This window comes from Gossypium hirsutum, chromosome D05 (assembly GCF_007990345.1).
Source record: "Gossypium hirsutum isolate 1008001.06 chromosome D05, Gossypium_hirsutum_v2.1, whole genome shotgun sequence".
NCBI lineage: Eukaryota > Viridiplantae > Streptophyta > Magnoliopsida > Malvales > Malvaceae > Gossypium > Gossypium hirsutum.
This window is the reverse complement of record NC_053441.1, coordinates 13,833,288-13,855,873: the sequence shown is the minus strand read 5'-3', so window position 1 is coordinate 13,855,873 and position 22,586 is coordinate 13,833,288. Positions and strand designations below refer to the sequence as shown.

Genomic DNA, 22,586 nt, shown 5'->3' with positions numbered 1-22,586 from the left:
ATTGTTTTGATAAATATTTATTCATTAAGTTAAAAGGTAAAACAATTATATTGTTTATGTAGTTAAATAATCTTATACTTCGTCTACTAGTTAAATAATTGGTCCATGTAAACGCAACATTGAGTATAAATAATATGATTCATTAACTCAACTCAAAATTTTTTAACTCGACTCGACTCGACTCGATCAAATACTCACCCCTACTCACAAGAACACAAATACTCCATTTTGTCCAACAAGCTTCTATAAGGTTTTCTCTTATCTCAATAAAAAAAATGCACAAAGAATTGACCTTGAGAAGGCAAGAGAGCCAAGTAAGAAATGGTTAGATTTGAGCATTTGCCCATCCAGCTCAAGGTAAAGAGTAAAAAGCCCATATGTATTTTGACAATGACAAAGTCAAGTGTATTAACTCTTTGCTTGGGCATATTTGAAATTTAAAATTTCTGCTTTTCTCTAGTATTTTGATTTAATAAAAAAAAGGAGGAAATTTCTAAAATAAAGAATTAGTTCACTAGTGTTGAAGAATCTTATAACTCCAAATTGAGAATCAAAATTACGTAACCTTCTAAGTTCTTAATATTTGCCACTTTAACAGTTTTTTAATTTAATTTTATTTTAAGTGTTACATAACCTTATTTAATAACTTTAGGACTAAGTTTTTAGAATCAAACAGGATGTGAAATACAAGGATTGAGAGAATTGTTAAACCATTATTTTTCGCCAGTTAATTTTAGTTTGGGCTTTGCAGCTGGGTCTCACTGTGTCCCTGTTTATATCGGATCAAAGGGGCAATGTAGTAAATTAAAACAGGGATAAAACCCTAGCCCTAAACTCATTTCTTTTAAAACTCCCCATCTATTCACGCAGGCGCCCCTTCATCACTCTGCCACCGCTCTATTCAACCTCCGTCGCTTCGCCATGGTACACTCCCTCTTTCGACATCTTTCATGTTAACGCATGTCTCGGTAGCGTTTTTTATTTTTTTAATTTTTTTTTACTTTTTATCTAAATTATTCTTTTTGGAACTGTGAAAGGCATCCGAGAAGAAGCTGTCGAACCCAATGAGGGAAATTAAAGTTCAAAAGCTTGTCCTCAATATCTCCGTTGGTGAAAGTGGTGATCGTCTCACCCGTGCTGCCAAGGTTAACCAACACAAACCTACAAAGAAAAACTATTCATTTACCTCTCAAACATTTTACCTTTTGTTTATTTCTCTTTATTTTGGTATTCTTTAGGTTTTGGAACAACTCAGTGGTCAAACCCCTGTCTTCTCCAAAGGTAAAATACCGAAACGCAAATGCTGTTTTTTTAATTTTCCTTTGTTGTTTTATGGAAAATAAGAATGTGGGTTTGATGTGAGCAGCTAGGTACACTGTGAGATCTTTCGGAATCAGGCGTAATGAGAAGATTGCTTGCTACGTGACAGTGAGGGGAGAGAAGGCTATGCAGCTTCTTGAGAGCGGTTTGAAGGTCAAGGAATATGAGCTTTTGAGGAGGAACTTCAGTGATACTGGCTGCTTTGGATTCGGCATCCAGGAGCACATAGATCTTGGAATCAAGTAAGTTTTGTTTTTGTTGTACATCTTTATCAATTTTTTGTGGTGTAATTGATGTATCTTATGCTGATACTGCATTCTGCATACTGGGTTTCAGTTCACACTTGACAAGACTGAGTAATTGAACTAAGTTTGGAATCATTAATAGGTTTAGGGCTGGTTTTCGTTGGAACTTTATGATTAAAATATTATTACTACATGAATGGGTACATACATTATGTCTGGAAATGCTGTTTGGTTTAATTTTGGGGTCTAAGAATGCAGCTACTTTTGCCAATTACTCAATCTTTGGGGGAGTGTTGTGAGATAGCAATGCAACTTCTGACCAGGCTAATGTGTTTTGGTTTTCTTGTTAGAGTTAGTGTGGTGCTTGGAAACTAGCCAACCCAGTTCAAAGTTAGGCTTTACTTTATTCAATCAGCTAGTGGTTAACATGGGTTGTGGAACCATTAAAGCATGAGCGTGTTCTTGTGGTTATCTGTTTTTTTTTTTTTTATTCCCCTAACCGAGTTAATACTAAGTATATGTGTTGGCAGCTTCATACCTACTTGTAGTTACAGTCCATTTTGATGTTATGAAGTCTATAAAGGCCTAAATTTGAACTTTTGTTCTCTTCCTAGGTATGACCCTTCAACCGGTATCTACGGTATGGATTTCTATGTTGTTCTTGAACGAGCTGGGTACCGTGTTGGCCGTCGTCGCAGATGCAAGTCACGTGTTGGTATTCAGCACAGAGTTACAAAGGAGGATGCCATGAAGTGGTTCCAGGTCAAATATGAAGGTGTCATCCTTAACAAGTCCCAAAATATTGGAGCTTAGAAGTAGCAGTATGAGTTTATTTTTAGTTTTGAGTACCTGATTTTGGCTAGTTTATATTTATCAGATCTTATTTTCCTGAACAAATTTATTTTATGTTTTAGGGTGGAATCCTAAGTTTTTCTTTTTGTTGGCTTAGTTTATTAATATATTTACAATCGGAAGAAAATTTTTTGTTTCTTTTCAATTTAGTATTTTGATTACTCAATTGTCCTGAGAGATATCCTCAATGGCCACCAGGCAGGCTCTTGCAAGACTGTTCATCAGAGGAGGAGAAAGACTGCACGTGCAGGTTGGCCCCAAATTATGGGCTTCACATGATTTGTCTTACAGAAAGCCTTTGCTTGTTTTGAAATTAATCGATTTTTTCGATTTGAAATTTTATTAAATCAAGAAATATTTAAAAAATATGATAAAGCTAAATTTTATCTGATATGAAAATACATTTAAAAACACATCATATACGCATAATTTCAAGAGAATCAACTTGAAATGTACCACATAATAAGCACATTATGACATGAATAAAAAAGAACCGAGGGTGTTCAAAAATTTCCAAAAAAATAAGAAAGGATAACTTTTCAATAGAATTGGCACTAAATTTACATTTTGGAATAATAATTCTATATTTTGATTATCAAAATAATTTTTTAACTTTGGGATAGCGGGGTAATAAATAGTTTCATTTACGATTTGGCTCTTAAAATATATTAATTTTCTCTTTTTGTTATTTATTTATTTTTTATCTCAAGTTAGTACCTAAACTATTAATTTTTTTTTCAATTTAATATCAAAAGTATGCCTCCGTTTTATTTTTAAGCCCATTTTTTTATGGAGGTTAAAAAATATTTGATAACCAATCACAAAGCGCCATGTGGTGGCTTTATGTAAAAAAACAAATATTTCTTTTATTAAATGTATGTACACATAAAAAAAGAAATCTGGAAATAAATATATTAAAAATCATAAAAAAATATAGAAAAAATATAGTTTATAAAAATAAAGTTTACAAAAATACAATAAGATTATAAAAAAATTAATAATATTATTTAAAAATGAAAAAAATTATAAAACTATAAAAAATTGTATTTTTTTTAAAAAAATTGTAAAAAATTATAAAAAGGTATTTAAATTTCAAAGTTTTTTTTCCATTACTCGAAATTTAATTACTTTTTTTTATTTTTCATAACAATTTTCTTTTTTTATATATTATTTTGACTTTTTAAAATTTAAAATTATATATTTTAGAAATTTATAAAAAAATTAAAAAATTTAAACCTTTTCATATAATATATATTATTTTTAAATTTTTAATCCATATAAAATATATAATATAAAAAATTAAAAAGGACACATGACATATTCTAATAGCGTCACATGATAGGTTAACGCTCAGTCAACACCAATGTCAGTCAATGTCGATTAACGGTTAATCAACACTGATTAATGATCGGTTAATGACCAATCAAAGTCAACAGTGTTTTTTATTTTCTAATTTAACTTTAATATTTTTATTTTAAATAAATCTAATTGTCACGTTATACTTTTCTATAGGCCACAATAGATATTTTTAATGGGGTTATAAAATAGATAAAAATAAAAATAAAAGAAATTAATACTAAAATGAGACAAAATGAGAAAATGAATATATTTAAGTAGCTAACTCTTTAATCAAGATTGAAAAATGGGAATGAAGGAGAGTTGGATGAGCTAATCAAAATAGTTCCTTTTTGTGTGAAGAAAAATAGATGGGCATAATGAGTAGTATCGCTTAGTGTGCAAATGTGGCATACAATGTTTGTGGCAGCTCTCTTCAGAATGCATTTATACAAGGAAGAAATATTATAGATAATGTGTTGTTAGGCAATGAAATATTTCACAGTAAAGACACTTGGGAGTTTTTAAAATTGATGTCTACGATTTAATATTCATCGAAAACAATTGATACAGCAATGCGTCTATTTCAAAAACGCATCCTCTTCCACTATTTGTTTTTATGTGTTAATATCAAATTTACTCTTTGAGTGTTTAGTTGGTATCTGAACTTTATTTTTATCTAGTTAATTCTAAAACTTGTATTCTGTCATGTAGTTCGCCCCCTCAATTTATCCAAAAGTATCTAGTTAAGACTTGAACTTGTCTAAAAAGAACTTGTCTAAAAAAATTAATTTATATTCACCAAGTATCATATTGAGAGGCCAACATGTGACCATTAACAATATTAATGCGAGGAAATACAAATTTAAGTAGACAAAACAAACTACATATTAACCCTTTCTATTTTGTTTAAATATATTAAAAGCAGAGTCTGATTAGGAATCCTAGTGATTAGAGTACAAACCATTCATTTTGCAGAGCTATAGAAAAGATTCTATCTCGATACTCTCAATACTAATAAACTTAAATTGTATAAATTGGGAACTCCACAAAAGACGGTAGATTTCAGGTACACTGGGAGTTAGAAAAGTTGAAAAACCAAGTAAATATTTGGATTGCTTAAATAATAAATGAAGTTCTTTTTCCGACCAACAATTGAGAAATTACATTAAGCTTCTTATCGTTGGTGGGTGGCTACTTGCATCTGTACCTATTTATGTGCAGTTGTGCTTTAATAAATTGAATATGAAGAATGCATTTTCTCTTTGATTATCATTTAATAAGTAATTTAAAATTTACAAACATGGTTATATAAAGTTTGGTAATTGATTAGGAACAAATTCATTAAAAGTAAACAGATATGAAGAGAGTTAGGTTGGTTGAGGAATTGAAGACAGCTGTAGGATGAGAAATATCTCCATCAGCAGTCGTCGTTGTAAAGCTCACAGTTTATTCATTAAATGAGCTGAATCTACGTAAAGCACAATGAATTAACTTCAAACGGGTGTTAAAAACCAAATGCTTGAAGATCAAGAAGAAAATGTATTATTATTACTGAGGAAAAACATTTCACTCTGAAGGACCCTATCGACCACAAATCATACAAGACACACGAAAACCACTGATCTTTTAATCATTCAATGACCAAAAGAGCAGCCAAAAAATGAACACCCACACACCCAGTTCAAACGATTCCTTTGCTTCTCTCTCCTTTTACCCACAAAATTCCATCTATAGCTACCCTCTAAATTTTCACAAATCAAGTGTATTAAATATGAATAATAAATAAATGGCAACGAATAACCAATTTCCCCCATCTATAGATCCAACTCATAACCAAAAGTCTTTTCCCCCACTTCAACGACAGCATTTTGCGATCAGAACCAAGAAAATAATGAGGAAAACGATTGAAGAAATACCAATTGCAAAACCAAGTACAACCTTACTTGGCCCGTGATGCTTCTCCTTCTTATTACTTGTATCAACTGCATCATCATCACCATAATCACTCTCACTATCTGCAGAAGACTCCTTCGGAGACGGCGCTACAATCGGAAATCCATTCTTATCGCAACGAGCAACCCCAAGCTTCAGTTTTGATGACAAAACAGAACGATTGTAACACAAATTGCTATTCCCACCAACCTTGAAAACAGCCAACCGCTTTATGAAGCTAGCATTGAAAGGTAAAACCCCATTGAACTGATTGTTCTCCAGATTCAACACTTTCAACCCTTTCAGCTCTGACAAAAACTTTGGAACACTTCCGTTTAACTGGTTGTTGCTCAGATCGACATGAATCAAGCCTGGAATAGCTGAAAAGGAACTTGGGATCGACCCAGAGAACGAATTGGAAGCCAATGACAGATTCTTTAAGGATATCAAGTTACCAAGCTCAGTGGGAATCTCCCCATCTAGCCCGTTTGAAGAAAGATTCAAGAATTTAAGATCTTCAAGAAGCGTAAGAGAAGTTGGTATCTTTCCTTTAAGCTTGTTATCAGATAAATCAACATGGGTCAGATCCGGATTCAAGTGCCTTGGAAGAGAACCAGAAAGATTAGCATGAGAAATGGTGAGTGTCTTCAGCTGATGCATGTGGCCAAGGATTACATAAAGACCGCTGGCCTTAACCGGAGTGTAGGAAACTCTGAGATCAGTGAGGTTAACGAAACGCGAGAGCCAGACCCCAGAGAGACGCCGGAGGGATCGAATGCAGGAGAAGGAAGTGAGGGAAAGAGAGAGCTGGGAAGGGAAGCGGACAGGGGATACCTGGCAGTCGGTGAAGGATAGAGAACGGAGGGAAGAGAGGGACTTGAGAGCTGCGGAGGAGAGGAAAAGGTCGGATGAACAGTTGGAGAGGTGGAGGGAAATGAGGTGGCGCAAGGGCTTAGAGTTGTCGCAGATGGTGGCGTTGCGAGGGGAAGGTTGAATGCAAGGGTCTCTTGTGGTAGGGATGTGGAGGGACCGAAGTGTTTTCATTTGTTCAGGGTCTAGAGGAGATGAGGAAGATGATGGTGCTTTGGTGGTGGGTGGGGTCGGGGAGGATGTGGGGGAAGGAGTAGGGGAGACCGTGGGCGTTGTAGCGGCGGAGGCGATGGTGGCGGAGAGAAGAAAGAGGAGGAAGAACAATGGCGGAGGTTGTTTCATGGTGGAGGAGAGAAGATGAGTTTGGGTGGTTAGAATTGAGAAGTGATGAGATGTTGAAGTTAAGACACTTTGGTCTCAATCTCGAGATGTCTCAACAGTAAGTAATTATGCTCCATAATTATATACTATATATAATTGGGGACTGGGGTTCCATGATATGTTTTTAATATATTTTTAATTTCTAAAAAACCTGTAAACATGAGTCAATGATTGGTTGGTCTCTAATTATCAGAATTTCTCATAACATGAAAAATATAGACAAAAATCAACAAGTTCTAACCTAGTTCACATTAAAGGTTGTCATTTCCCATTATTAAGCTCCTGTTTCCAACTCTCTAAAGTCTAAACCGTTTTCGGTCAGCAAATGACAGCTAATTTCCAATTAATCAAACTATATAGATACGGATGATTTTCCTTTTTATTTTCTTCAAATTCTTTTTGTCTGTTATTTGTTCATGTAACATGGTATGGTACAAAGGGGCCGAATCTTACGGGTGGCCAAATTCTTTTTTCCAGATCAAATGATGTGAAACATAGACGTCTTAACCTGCCAACAGTCATACTCTTAAGGCAATAAATCCTTTTCAAAACAATATAAAATTGAATACTATGAGCCATGAGATTATGATAGTTCTACCAATCAAGGAGACAAACGTTACATCCATTTTCTTTCTATGGCTTGGCTTCCACACCTGTTGGGAAATAATACCCATCTTTGTACTGAATTTGCGGTGTTCAAAACTTAGCAATCAATGGAAGTGCAGGTCTGGGCCACGATTGTGCTATCAACGGTGTTAATGAATGGGTTGATTCGGACCCAGACAAGAGAGAAAACAGAGGCCAGCAACACTGACCATAGAACGACAATGGTTGGGGTTCTGTTTTGGCGACCCATTAGACCTTTGAGGAAAGGATAGAGATGGAGGATGACCCAGAAGGAAAAAAAGACTTTCCCAAACAGTGGTCCCCAAGCTTCATACCCTTTGTTCAGTGCATCCGAGAATCCGGCAACCACACCCACCATGTTGATGATGAGAAGTGTTGTTGGGGGGATCAATAGCGTCGTCCATTTCACTATGTACAGCTCTCCGAACTCTGCGTCCTCAGCTGCTTTGGCTGTGACCGTGAAGTTGGTGTCTATCCCCGCCAGCATCTTCAGAAATCCTTGGAAGACCGCAAACAGATGAGCTGAAACCCCTCCGATCACCCAAAACTGCTCGTTGCGCCACAAGTCCTCGATGCTCACACCACTCCATCGGAGCTCAAGAACGGCCGTCACAATAATGGAAAGGAAAAGGCCGAGAAACAAAACGCTTGCCAGGTTTGAGAGCTGGTCATCGATGTGAAGCAAACAATATAAGTGGAATTACCGGCATTAAGTAAAAAACAATAGAATAGATAGTTACCGTTGGTATGATAAATTTTCCTGTGAGAAGACAAATTGCTGGCAATGTACAGTAAGCAATGAGTGGGAGAGATGTAAATGGATAGACAATAGTGTTGATATATGCCATCCTTTGGAGCCATTTTAGACGACCACCCCCGAAGCCATACCATAGGGGGCAGTGCCTGCTCAGGAAAATTTCCACAGATCCAAGAGCCCATCGAAGAACCTGGTGCAACCGATCAGACAGGTTGATGGGTGCAGATCCTTTGAATGCAGGCCTTAAGGGCATGCAGTAAATCGATCTCCATCCTCGGCAATGCATCTTGAAACCAGTTAAGATATCCTCAGTGACTGAACCGTAAATCCATCCAATCTGAGACCACACAATTAGCAAATGTTAACTTTGTCAATACAAGGATGAATGAATCAGGTTTGGCTAGGACATGTCAGACATGCCGGAAAGCGAGTAGGACCAAACTATATATTAAGCTAAAGCGGTTGAAGTCTTGTATAATAAACAAGAATTGAGATTCCAACCTCTTTGCCCCATTCAGTCTTCTCTTCATAGCCACAGCTGATGACATGAATTGCCTCCTTGATTAGGGTGGACGGGTTGGCAGATTCAGCCACTCCTCCATTCTCCATTATTGTAGATTCAATGAAGACAGAAGATAAGCCAAAAGTTTTCTCAAAGCTCCTCTGAGAGATCAGCATTGATCTTTCATAATCATCATAATCTGCAGAAACAAGAGCAGAGATATGTCAGAGCTTCACAAAGTAGTAGTCTAGGATAAGTTGCCTCAAATATTTAGACTTACTGTCAATCTCCCTAAGATTGAAGATGGCAGCATCAAGTTCTTCCCGTTTTGCATCACGGTAAAGCTCTGATGGATCTTTAGGAGCCTTCTTTCCCGGGCAGCAACATGAGCAGCAGCCACACCAGGAGCATGATGAGGAAGACGACTTGGACAAGCTGCGCATTGAAGGTGGTCCATAACCATAAAGTGCTTGCCTATTGAAAACACAACCTGTTCCCACATAAACTGGTCCTTGAATTCCATCAAGACCTTTCATGTTAACCTGTAGTTGAAATTTGGAAAAGTTTCAATACTGAAGCTGCTTCTATCATAATGCAATCACAACATAAAACACTTGACACAAGCACTTAAATTGAGCAGAAAAATGTTTTAGCTTTAATCTTACATCAAAGAAAACTGTGTTGCGATTGGCATATCGATCACTCCTATCTATGCCATCAAATCTTTGAGGAAACTGCACATAGCATACATCTCGACCAACTTCAGGGTCCATCAGGAAGCACATAGCTTCCCTAACTGCCTTGCTATTGTTAACGTAGTGGTCACAATCAAGATTGAGGATGAAGGGAGCATTTGTTAGAACTGCAGACACCCTAACCTATAAGAAACCATTCACTGTTAGTTGCAAGAGAAGATTTGAACTATTCATACAAAGCTGGTTTTGTGATACGTATTGCCTACCAAAGCATTTTCAGCACCAGCTTTTTTGTGGTGTTGGTAGCCAGGTCTCTCCTCTCTGGAGACATAAACCAGTCTAGGAAGTTCATTTCCATCAATGTCACGGGCACCACTATATCCAAGGAAAACCTGGATCATGCCAGGGTGATCGCGTGTGTTATTTCCTGGCCAAGGAGTTCCAGTTCCATCTTGCATTGTCCACCCTTCTTCAGGTGTTTTCTGAGCCTTTGCAACTAAAGCATTAATTCTAATTTTGAACTCTTCATAGTCTCTCGGCAACCAATTGAAATGGAATTAGAAATCATAGATGAGAGATAGCCCATAACTTCTGCTATCAAAGTAGTGTATGAATATTCAAGAAAATGTTAGCTAAAGAAAGCTTGAAGTGCTTACTTTCATTGCTCTACGTTCTTTCACAAATGAGGACTGCACTTTATCCTTCAAGTAATCAATCTTCTGTGAGAAGTAAAACTCGGGTGCCCTGGGTTCAATAGAGAACTTTTTGCAAAATGGAACCCACTTTCTTGCAAAGTCAGCTGTTTCTACAAGAGATTCAAATGACAGCATTGCAGCACCATCATCTGATACATAGCAGGAGACCTTATCCACAGGGTAGTCCAGGGCAAGGATGGAAAGCACAGTATTCGCAGTGATCAATGGAGGTTCTTTCAATGGATCCACCGTACTCACAAAGAAGTCAACAGCAGCAAGTTCAGAAGGCTCACCTTCTCTTTCATATCTGCCATTGTATTCACAGATAAAAGAGTTCCATTCATTGTATTTGTAGGAACACAGTGAAGCTTAGGAATGAACTGCTTAAAAATTGGATTATACAGATACTGAATTAACTCAAATACTAGCATGAATAGTTTATGTTTATGCTATTATCGTATTTAGTGGCATGAGTGAAAGTTTTGATTCATGGATTTGTACCTTGCAGATAGCCTGCCAATGTATGTATCCCTGTTAATAGGATACCACTTAGGGAACTGATCCAACACCCAGGAAAAAGCAAACCAGATTTCGCATATGACTGAAGTCAGCCACAGAGCAAAAGCACTGTCAACTGGATTCGTTACTCGGTAATGGAAGAAAAGACCCAAAATGATCAACCGCATAATGATCACAGTTCTATATGGTGCAAGTCTGCTTTTCGGAATTGGAATTACGGTCGAGAGGGGTTGAAAAGATCAGCTGCTCTGCAAAAGCAAATATTACATATCAGTCATAATTGAACATTACTTCCATTAAATTCTAAGCAAATCAAATTGGTAATCTGATATATATGGTTAAAGCATGCTCAATAAAGCTATTAGTGGTTGGTCAAAATGTTATAAACAAAAACATTACTGACTTCTTCTCATTAATTTGCTTTGTATTATAAACAACAGAGTTCAGGGAAGGCTTTGTAATTGAAACTTACGGTTTATCTTCCATGAGTTGCTCAGGCGGAACTTGAGCCTCTATTTCCACCTTGATCGAAGTCTTTTTTTTCTTATTCTTCTTTTCTTTCCAACTTTCCACCCTGTTCTTCCAAATTGGGTTCCCATTGTCTTCGGTCATTTCTTCATTAAAACATAGGATGAGACAAGACAACTAGAATTGGACTTTTCTTTTAAGATTATGAAAGAAACTAATAATGTTACATACCACTATCAAGCGTAGACACACTGCTGATATGTCTTGCATGAATTCCAGCATCCTGTAATAAACCAAGATGAATGAGCTCTCAGTATCGTAACACTAAAGTACCAAGGAAATGTCAAACGTTACAAATTATACTAACTTAAAAATGAGGTTGGACCTGGAATATAGGAAATACCTGAGACTTGTCCAGGTGTGCGTCTATTGTGGATCGATCACCAGATGCCTTTTCCGCATCATCCAGCAGGTTCTCTGAGGAGTTGAGCCATCAATTTAAAATATTAATTCAGTTATGTAAATGGCAAAGAATCCAGGGAAATTAAACAAGCATTGGAAAAAACAAATGAAGTTAATATGTATATTTTGGGATATGACTGATTCCAACTCAAGAATCTAAAGATTTACAAAGGAGCAAAAAGAAACATACCATCGTATGGATTACCGCAACGCAAACAAGCTTTTCGACCTTCCTTAAGTTCATAGTCGAAACAAGTTTTGCAAATGGGGAAATTGCAATCATGGCAAGCCACGAAGGGTTCTCCATTACCATTCAAACCAACATGCTCACCACAGGTGTGGCAAACAGGAACCCCAGATTCCATCATCTCAAAAAAAAAAAATCTACTTCCTTTCTTTCCCAGAGAAACCCAATGGTACGGTAACCTAGCCAAAAGGTCCCTCTACTTGTTCTCCACCGTTCGTGTTTGGTTCTTATATGTGAAAAAAAAAACATAATAGAAGCTAGGCTAGGTTGGGCTTTTGGCAGAGGGTGAAGATGGCAATTTTGTAATGGTGAAGAGAAGTTTGGTAAGAGAAGGGCGGGTGGGTTGTTGGTGTCATGTATTTTGCAGAGAAAACAAAGTGAGAGACATGTAAGAAGCAATGTCTGCATTATTGTTTGGGGTGTAAGAAGAAAAGATCTTTTTTGAAAATTTGCGGGAAGTTTAAGGAAGCAATAATTCATTTCTGCTGGGGGAGGCACATCTTTTAACTAACCCGACCCCTGCCTATAAGTCTGCCACTCTGCAACCATAAACAATACGTATTGCATATTCAATTTTAAGGGCATATTTTTTATTTTTTATTTTGAAGTATGAATGGTTGGATTTTATTAATGAACAGAGCCCAAACAAAACATAAAACATACCGAAGCCCAAACTAAACAGGAACAAAACACACCCGACAAAACAATTAATGAAACATCAAATAAAAGCTAAGAACCCAACCACCCAGGCAGACTTTCCTTTTCCCTAAAACAACTGAGAGTTGAAACCCTTCCGATATCAGATGCCCTCTTTTGTGTAGCTTTTTGTTGGGCACTTAACATTGAAATTACAGATGTAATCTTATAGATCTAATCCATTACTTTCATGGGCCTTAAAATGCCCGTATCTAATGTATTTAGATATTTAAGGCGATGACAATCTCACGATCGGCCCATAGATCAATATTAAAACCTAGCATTAACCAAGTAGAACACCATTGCCTTCAATTAAAAACAAAAGGAAGCAGCAGCAATAACCGCATCTGTTAGGTCATCGGTAGTGAGTTTACATTCCAACATTTAACTTCATTAATATTTTTGTGGGTTATAAAACATCTTCTTTTCACAACGTGACTATTATCAACTACTACTAAGAAAAGATAAGATTAAATAAGAGTTGCCTGAACTGAAAGTTGAAGACGAAGTTTACTTTGGGTTTACACTTAACTATCAGACAAGGGCGTGAGCCAATTTCAGATGTTGTATTCATGACTCTGATTTTTCTGCGGAAACTTCCTCCCAAACAACTTCTTCACCTGATTTTTCCAGAAATTTGACTTTTATATTTCGATTCCTCCACTTTTTCCAGTTTGATAGGCGATTGCATCAATACCTTAGTTCCAACAAAACAGAGATTTTTTCATGGTTCAATTGGTAATGAAAACTTGTAAAATTAAAACGATTAAAAGTGTTGAAATTAATAAAATACAAACGCATAAAAAAACTTTCAAGTAAAGATTCAGTAATTTCATCGACGAAAAATAATTTCTATTTACAAGAAAAAAACAAAGACAACCGAGTAATTGAAACCGTCAAAAAGAAAACCGGAGAGATATTTGGGAAAATCCCCCAATGAAAAAAACCCAAAACTATGTATGAGGTGGGAATTCTCAAAGCTCAACTCTCATGGAATCATTTAACAGTAGAGGCAACAGTATGAGCCCACCATCTAAGGCTGTCTTTGACGTCAACCTCATTACCCAAAGCAGGGACTCTCCAATTCATCAAAGGGTTTTCCTTTCTTCTTTCTGAAACATGCCATGCTTCTGATAGGTAAGGCCTTGAAACTTCATCCCTATCATCATCTTCAGCACCTGCAGCTTCTTTATTCTCTTCTTCACCATCTTTCCTTCTCAATCTTTGCAAGCCAGGGATTATTTCAACCAACCTTGAATCCTTGTTATCTTCCTCTGAGAATACAAACCCCAGATCCATAAACCCTTTTAGCTCCTCAAATTCCAAGTCTGACAAGCTCTTGCTTGTACCCTTTTTCCTTCTACTACTTCTCCTGTTGCTTGCTGCTGTCTCCTTCTTTTTGGGTTCTTCTTGGATTCTACTCCCGTTATCTTGCAACTCTTCTTCCGTCATTTCTTTACCCGAGATGATTTTATGCAGCTTTGGTGAGTGGAGAACCGAGTCGGGCGACAACGAAGCTGAACCTATGAAGCTTGTGCTGTTTAAGCTCAACTGGTCGCTCATGGACCTTGTATGGAGAGATGGGGTGCGTGTAAACTCTGGTTTTGATGATGTTTCTTCAACTCGGAGATCTTGGTTTGGTTCCGAAACCGTAGATGTTGATGGAGATGTCTGTTTTTTGAATATTTCCATCTCAAACCAACACGAATCAAAGAGGCTGATAATTCCATCCGACTCCATTAAAAGCAACTCAGTAAACAAAAGAGAATATTTCAAGAAAATAAATCTTGTGAGGTTGTGGTTTAATTCACAACTTAATCCTTAATAAATATTACAAGACCAGCGTGTGACCAAAAAACCCTTAACGCCGTTCAAAAATGACACAAACAATTCAACCCAAAAAAGGAACACACGTTTTCCATGGGGTATTATAGTAATAATAATAAAATATTACCAAGTATTTAACCATGTTTTACTTCTATGTTGGAGCGAGTTGCTTTTTCCTGGAAGCCAAAGTGATTTGTATCGTGCGGATATGACGTGGCTTTAATAGGAAGCAACAAAATAGGAAGCAACAAGAAAAAGATGGGAGTTATCGCGTTTGAAAACATAATATTAGAACCCAACATAAATACTGTTCCATCAATCTTGCTGGCGATCATGACTTGTCTTATGTCTAATTTCTTATAGATACTATTGTTGCTTTTAATATGATTTTAATTTTCATGTATCTAAATATATTTTTGGGGTTGATTACAAAAATCTTTAAGTATTTTATATGGGGAAACATATAAATATCAATCGTATTTGGATAGAAGAAAAAAATATATAGGAAGGATTTGACCTTATGCCTTCGATTCTCAAAAAAATTTCCCATCACCATTCAACCGTAAACAGATTTTAGTAAGTCATGGAACTGTAAAAAGTAAAAAATTGTGGACGACAATTTTGCATGCATTATTATAATTGAAATGATAATAACAATAATGATCTTGAATAAATATGTTGAGAAATATTGACATAGATTAGATTGGTCATAAATGGAAAGACACTATTTAAGTAAAATTAAATTCGTCAAGTTTTTTAGACCAGCAATTCAAACGTCTAAATGTATAAAATTAATGGAGTACAAATGAGTAAGTTTTTAAAAAATGAAATAAGAAAAATGAAGTTTTTTACTAAATCTTGACATTGATTATAAAATATATAGTATTCTTTTGTGGTGAATGCAATAACTTTTAGATATCTTAATACTCTGGCAGTTCATGAAAAATTTGACATGTGAAAGTTTATATTAAAATTCTTAAAGGATTTAGAATGCTAGAAGTATATAAAAATTTTCAGGAAATTGTTCAATATATAGATTGATTTGATTTGAACATTGTATTTTTATAAAAGGATCATGATCAAAGTCTGTTATGATTATTCTTGAAACTTCTAAAAAGATAAAAATATATTTCTCCAAAATTTTTCTCACTCGTGACTTTCAAAAGAATGATTATATAAATGTTTAGTAAAAACGTTCAAGTGATCATTTGAAAAGGTAACATTCAAGATTGAATACATAAAATTTGTGATATCATGTGACGTTGTCACGAGAAAATTAAATACGCGTTGTACTATTTTTCTCTTAAACGAAGTTTTATTTCATTGAGTTTTTTTGGTAAAGTTTTTAATAAGGTAGCATGTTACGCATATTATAAATATGTGTAACATTTTTCTTTCATTAGGAATTTTTTTTTCCTCTCAAGGTTTTATCTTATAAGGTATTAACGAGGCACATTATTTACCAATAGACATCCAATGGAGAGTGTTATGAAAATTAGATCATTAAATGGATGTTCATTAAGATCAATATAAGTTTGGTATACATTAGAACTTTAATGTTTATTAGAAGTAAAATTTTATATCATATATATTTATTATATGAACAAAAAAAGAAGAAGCTATAAACAAAATTGATATACTCTTTTGTTATCCCAATTTATTTGTTGCTTATTTTTGTATCAATATCATCTTTCTTTTGTGATATCATTCATCACTTGGAATCATATAAATTCAACTTTTTGATAAATGCAATCTGACTTGTCTATTAGGTACATCCCGCAATTTAGACATATGTCATATGCGATTAAATCCCACCATAAACGAATATCTTTTATAAAAGCTATGTATGAATAATTTAATTTGTTTCTATCCGTCCTTTTTCTAGTTGTAGCATACACTTCCTCGACTCATCCACTTTATAAACTATATATTGTCCAACATTTTTGTATCTTCTATCAAAAACATGTTCCCATGTTTAGCTTTTATATAATAAAAAGAATGTACTGTTCGATTCTAGCTTTAAATGGAAAAGATGAGCAGTGATAAGAGTTTTAAAATATTTAGCATTGTCTACATACAGTGAATAATTAATGTTTTAGATTTGCATTTATTTTCCCAATTTAATATCTTTTGGCTTTGGGGATATAAACTCATATAATTGCTTGAAACAACATAATTAGTATAATATTCCTAGAGTTAGGTCATGAAAATTATAAAGTGGCAGCAGACGCGTGATATGCAGGAATTGGGGACTCAGAATGCAGCCTAAAAGAAAACAAACAAGAACTCATTCCCAATTTCAAAGGGCTTTTCTAATCTGATCCTTCAATGTGAAAATTATGTTTTTAATAAAATTTGGTTTGGTGTGAATGGATTCCCACGTGCTTACTGCAATTGCCATCCTTTTCTTTGCTAATAGTTTCTTGAAACGAGTGTGCTAATTTAATATACTGGGAGGGACCACTCTCCTTCCTTTTCTGAAAAAGAAGGATGTTATTGTTCTCTTTTTCTTTTTCTTTTTTCGTTTTTAAATCAATGTGGTCATGAAAAGTGAGAATTATTGATGCCGCTGCAAATAAAAATGTGTTTCATTCATTTAATAATTAAAAGCTTCATAATAGTGTTGATAGGTTGACTCTCCTCCTCCTCCCACCAACCAGGAGTGGGGTCAACACTACTGACTGTTGAAGGTTGCCTTGCTGCTGCCATGTGAAACGTTCATCTCTTGCTCTAGCTGCTTTACATTTGTTTAGCTGCTCCCAAATTCAATTGGGTTTATTACTTTCTTCTTTCTCAATCAATTGTCGTTATAATTAGAGTATGTATGTATGAAAATGCACGTACTTGTAAGTGTTAGATTTGGCACTATTTGATTTTGGAGATTGCAGTTTGCACTAAAAAGATTTGCATCTAACTTAAAAAGAATACAATTTACATTCTAAGTGTTCATCAGTTAGAGTGAATACTGGAGTGAACAAAAAATTAAGTTAGATGTACTTTTGAAAATATTTTCTATTTTTATTTTTAAAATTTAAAAAACACGTTTAATAAATAAACATAAAAATTATTTTTAAACATCAAAACATGTTTTGATAATTATTTTTCTATAATAGAAACAGAGAAATATAATAAACAAAATTTAGGATTCAAATTTTAAAAATTTGTTAAAGAAAATATTTTTTTATATAAATTTCAACTAGAGTTAATCCATTTTCTCTTGTCTCATTATTCAATGAAAAACAAAGTACTTACCCTATCAAAGGAAACCCAAAGTTACAACTTAATCCTAATTGTAATATAACAAATAACTGTTCATTTATCTAACCAAAGATTTCAAATTTAGGGTCAGTTTAATATTGCTTTTGAAAAGTGTTTTTAAAAAGTAACGTGAAAAAGTGATTTTGAGAAGTATTTTTGAAAATTTTAGTTTAAGATTTAAGTGTTTAATATTGCTGTTAAAAAATACTTTTAATAAATAAAATATCCATTTTAGACATTAATTGTATTATAAAGTAATAAATATGCATTTAAATAATGTAGTTATATTATGATATATTAGTAAGAATATAAAAAAATAATTTATTATAATTTGTTGTTAATATTTTAATATATGAAATATAAATTTTAAATTTTTTTAAGCAATTAATATTAATTATTCATAAATTTAAATTTAAATATATAAACTATATTTTAAATAATAAAACATGATCAATAAAAATTTAAATATATAATATTATATGTAAAATAAATTTTAATAAGAAAATAATTACATATACCATATAAATATTATATAAAATACATTATAAAGGTTAAAATTATAATTTATTCCTAAAAGCATTTTTGCCAAACACAAAAGCTAAAAAAAACTGCTTTTATTTCTTAGGTTGAAAAACATTTTTCAAAAAGACTTTTGAATTAAAAAGTTGTCTATTTTAACATTGCTTTTGACTTCAAAAGTGTTTTTGACCCTAAAATCATTTTTAAGAAATACGGGATGAAAACACTAGTCCAGAATTGATATGGGTGAAAACCAACGCATGAATAAACAAAGATTTTCAGTTTTAATGCTTGGAATACAACGTTTAATGCTTCCATCATTAACATAATAAACAACGGCTTCACGACAAACTAATGGATACTCATTCTCATAGCTATAATCCATGTATTGTAAAAAGTAATTGCAATCCTTATCATATTTATCAGGATTTTCTGCTGCCCACGTTCCCAAGAATAATGATAGATTACCCAGATCGGTTATCCTCATTATACACATGGTTGCAGTTTGAATCTTGAATACTTGGAATATAACAGCTTCAAATACCTCAAAAGATTTATGTCCACCTCTTGTTCATGCCAACTGCTTATGCAATCTCTTATAGCAATAACCATCAGTAGTTGGCCATTTGATTCCATGAAATATGGCCATCCCAGGCAGTCCTTGTGATACTTAGTTAAACCATCCGCATCTTCAGCATACAATAACCAAGTGGGTGGAGGAGTGTTACAGATCAGCTTCAGCTTCTCACGATCACCCTGGTTTCCTAAAGTTATGGAATGAGTTTGAAAATCGGGAGCTTCATTAATATTATTTACCCGGTCCGGTTCCATACTCAAACGGTAGCCATATAATTCTTCATCAAAGAAGAGAAAGTTCCCATAATAAAATCCATCCGCTAATAGCCCTTCAACGATGGTCCACCTCTCACCATTTGGTCTACACAATGCCAAAATGCTACTGTATGTAACGAATGTTGCCACAACTATGCATTGCGATGCATCAGAGGAAGACGCATCAACTTGAGCTATTATGCAGACAGCAGGGTTCCATCCAGAGACTTTGTCCCCAAAACTATCTTCAAAATGCGATATTGTGGACAATGGCGGAAGCGAAAGTTGAGCCCTTGAGATGGGATCATACAGGAATAGTTGCAGATCATCAACATTGGTGCCTATAGCGAAGAAAAGCCACCGTTAGAAAACGCAGAAATCCAACCTCCTTGTGCATATCTGGGGAGATTCAGCTTACGAACTTTGCCCTCACGCATATCATAGAATCTCAAATATGGGCAATTTGGATCGTAAGGGAGCATCAGCCATACCAACTGGGGGTCTATGTATTTATATATTCTCCATCGCTTGCAAACAAGGTTGAATTGGATACGATCTGCTCCAAGATTAAACTTAATATGTTAATGGGAAGTTGGTCCCAATGTACCATCATCTGGCTTGTGGATGACTTCAACCGGGCCTAACATTGGAGAACAAAGAGCAACCTCTCAATAAATTAAACCCCATAGTTCTATACGCATGAGACATATTTTATTATTCTCATCGTGCTTTTAATTTTCGATTATTAAGCAAGAAGGTGAATTTTATTAGCTAATTATATATATGGATTAACTTTGCTTAAGATAAATATACATGGATAGATAGATTTATTGAAGAGTTAAAGTTTGATTAGGATTTTAATTCTTAGTTCTTAAATAAATGAATGAATTTGAAGAAAAATGCAATAATTCCATCAAATAGAAAAAATTGTAAAATAAGTCAATTACAATTAAGTTTGTATATAAGGATTAAGAGGATAGATCCAAGATGTTAGTAAGTTTTTCAAAAATTTCTAGCTATAATTATTTAATCTTTTTTTTTGTACGTATATCATTTTTAAGTGGTGAAATTGTATTAAAATTTATAAAAGTGGTGAAATTGTACCGAAATTTATTAAGCCATGTGCTTAAGCTCTCAAATCAAATACACACCAATTTTCAAACACAAATTTATAAGTATTGATACCATCTTTAAATTTTAAATTTGCATGAGGTTGAAATAGTAAAAAGAAAATTGTTCCTCCAAATTCAAGATAAAATAAAAAATAAAATCAATTATATTATTAAAGATATTAAAAATTGTTGGGTAAACTACATTGGTAGCCACTCAAATATTAGTAATTTTTTACTCATTCAATTATGAAAAGTTACAAAATGGTTGTCTAACTATTAGATTCTCTTTTTTGGTCACCTACCGAAAGATAACTACTTGATAGCTTTTAAAATTGTCATAATAGCAATTTTAACCTTCAAGATTCATACATTGTGTCAATTTAATCTTGATTCTAAAAAAATTAATCCTCAACATTTACACATTGTGTAATTTGGTCTTTTTTACAATCTTATTTTTCATTGTGACATTGTAGGTCAATTTTAAAGAAAAGCAAAACTAAAAAAGAAAAAAGAGACCAAATTACAAAATGTGTAAATGTTGAAGGTTAAAGTTGCTGTTATGTCAATTTCAAAAGCTGTCACGTCATCTTCCATTAGTCATTTAACAGCTACCAAAAAAGACAATTAAATAGTTGGATGACTATTTTGTAACTTTTCATTATTGAGTGACTAAAAAGCAAACTTAGCAATAGTTGGGTGATTATAAGTGTAGCTTACCCAAAATTGTTTTATATTAATATTTTGTTTATTTTTATGATTAAATTTAAATGAAATTATTTTATTCTATTATTAAGATATTGAAATAAGATTTTTGCTCATGTTATTAACTAATTTCAATTTTTTGTATTTTATTTCTTTTAACACTATCTTTTAAATGTTTTACTTTTAAAATTTTAAAAATTAAATTTATAAAAATCTTGTACTTAATTTTAAAAGTATAACAAACAAATTTTATAATTTAAATTTAATACTTATTGAAAAAATCGATTCATTTAAAATTAATATCTTTAGTAATTTATAATTTTAAAATGTGTTTTATAGGTGTGGCGTCAATATTGTGTCTAAACAATCATACTAGATTTATCGTTTTAATTTCGTGTTTATTAAATATGTTTTATTTTCGTGTCGTATTCAAACTCATCATAAATATATGTTTTCAGGATTTTGGAAATCTTTATAGAACTCCATAAGTTAAAAGCAGTGACGCATAATTGTGCTTAATATATGGTTCTATCTATACAAGTGATCCTAGAAGGAAACTGAAGGCGAAGAAACAACAAACTTGTACCTACTATGGTTACAAATGCAAACATTCATTTCCTGGCTTTGTTGTAGCAAATGTTTTGGCCCCGAAAATGCCATGTAATGCTCTTATTTGATGGGGGTGAATGCTAGCCCAATTGTAAAATCAATTGTTAAAAGATAACGGGGACCATAACTCCATTAACATAAGAGGAACCCCAAAATATGAATTCTTACAGCATATCCATGTTCAGGTGCGAATCATTATGTGGTATAAAGAGGTCTCTTCAATTGCTCTGCTTAGATGACCAGCTAACACGTATGTGCAGTTGTGAAATAACAGTGCAGTCCTTCTTTGGCACAGAGAAGAACATGGCTTACTTAAAACTTCTGGCTTTGCCAAAGGAGAATTGCCCTGCCATTCACTCCTGCAGTTACCATATTTATATATGCTACACTTCTCCATTATTGCTTCCTCCTTTCCTTGAAATGGTAGGCAAATACTATAGGAGCAGCTTAGGATATTGGTTAGTCTTAATATCTCTCCTCTTTGTCACAATTTAATCTGTTTTTCAACTAATGTTTGCATGCAGCAGCTATTATCAGTTTGACAAATTTCCAAGGCAAGGAACTGAGGGTTTAAACAAAATATGAATGCTGATATGGTTAGAAGCCGAAGGAAGTATGAGAATGAATCTTGTCATTTCACCACTTCTCTAAACATCATCAGGCTCAATGGAACTCTCAGCATGATGTTAACGTTGCTTCATCATCAGACTATCATCTCTAGATTCTTCTGATCCAGGAGAGTCATCGCTGATTAGTTACAGCTCAAGCATTTGGTGTGTTCATCACCCTCCACAACCCATATACTGTTCAACACTAAGTTAATTGTTCCTAGGATTACCCTTTCCATCTTAGAGATGCCAGCTGCATCAAGAATCCCTCCATAGGTGAATCAATGCCAATTTCTCCAGTTTTAAGTCTGTTTTAAGATAGGGAAGACTGTATGTTATTTGTGCTTGGCAGTTGGCAATCAGTTCACTGTATCTGACAGGGAACTGGTTCTGTTTATCGACCAAAGGAATAAGGAGAACTGCTCATAGTTTTTTCTCACAGCTTTTCTTACGCTTCTTTTTTTTTGAACAACTCTATCTTTCAATGCAGTATAGTATTACAGTCATGCACAGA

The 22,586-nt window shown here is 34.0% G+C and overlaps 5 protein-coding genes across 6 annotated transcripts; 1 reads left to right on the top strand and 4 right to left on the bottom strand.

The window, feature by feature from the left end:
* The first annotated feature begins 558 nt into the window (after positions 1-558).
* On the top strand, positions 559-2,562 carry LOC107905822 (60S ribosomal protein L11). Its single transcript, XM_016832589.2, has 5 exons — positions 559-924; positions 1,038-1,145; positions 1,239-1,281; positions 1,367-1,562; positions 2,180-2,562. Exons 1-5 carry the CDS (start codon positions 922-924, stop codon positions 2,376-2,378), a joined length of 549 nt encoding a protein of 182 aa, XP_016688078.1. The 5' UTR covers positions 559-921; the 3' UTR covers positions 2,379-2,562.
* Positions 2,563-5,281: 2,719 nt separating this feature from the next.
* On the bottom strand, positions 5,282-7,097 carry LOC107902681 (receptor-like protein 51). The gene has a single exon (XM_041093861.1). The coding sequence runs from the start codon at positions 6,897-6,899 to the stop codon at positions 5,610-5,612; it is 1,290 nt and encodes a 429-aa protein (XP_040949795.1). The 5' UTR covers positions 6,900-7,097; the 3' UTR covers positions 5,282-5,609.
* Positions 7,098-7,320: 223 nt separating this feature from the next.
* On the bottom strand, positions 7,321-11,678 carry LOC107902682 (cellulose synthase A catalytic subunit 8 [UDP-forming]). 2 transcript variants are annotated; one of them, XM_041093860.1, is made up of 11 exons: positions 11,605-11,678; positions 11,433-11,484; positions 11,206-11,307; positions 10,716-10,981; positions 10,176-10,521; positions 9,786-10,007; positions 9,490-9,702; positions 9,105-9,366; positions 8,824-9,023; positions 8,306-8,659; positions 7,321-8,229 (listed from the first exon to the last, which is right to left on the bottom strand). In XM_041093860.1, the coding sequence occupies exons 4-11, from the start codon at positions 10,898-10,900 to the stop codon at positions 7,642-7,644; spliced, it is 2,370 nt and encodes a 789-aa protein (XP_040949794.1). In that variant the 5' UTR covers positions 10,901-10,981; positions 11,206-11,307; positions 11,433-11,484; positions 11,605-11,678; the 3' UTR covers positions 7,321-7,641. The 2 variants fall into 2 exon arrangements, with proteins under 2 accessions (XP_040949794.1, XP_040949793.1); XM_041093859.1 differs by lacking the exons at positions 11,433-11,484; positions 11,605-11,678 and having other exon boundaries at positions 11,206-11,348.
* On the bottom strand, positions 10,948-12,028 carry LOC121217085 (cellulose synthase A catalytic subunit 8 [UDP-forming]-like). The gene is made up of 5 exons (XM_041092654.1): positions 11,854-12,028; positions 11,605-11,678; positions 11,433-11,484; positions 11,206-11,347; positions 10,948-10,981 (listed from the first exon to the last, which is right to left on the bottom strand). The coding sequence occupies exons 1-5, from the start codon at positions 12,026-12,028 to the stop codon at positions 10,948-10,950; spliced, it is 477 nt and encodes a 158-aa protein (XP_040948588.1).
* A 1,378-nt stretch (positions 12,029-13,406) lies between these two features.
* Positions 13,407-14,563, bottom strand: LOC107905823 (uncharacterized). Its single transcript, XM_016832590.2, has one exon. The coding sequence runs from the start codon at positions 14,344-14,346 to the stop codon at positions 13,603-13,605; it is 744 nt and encodes a 247-aa protein (XP_016688079.1). The 5' UTR covers positions 14,347-14,563; the 3' UTR covers positions 13,407-13,602.
* Positions 14,564-22,586: the final 8,023 nt, after the last annotated feature.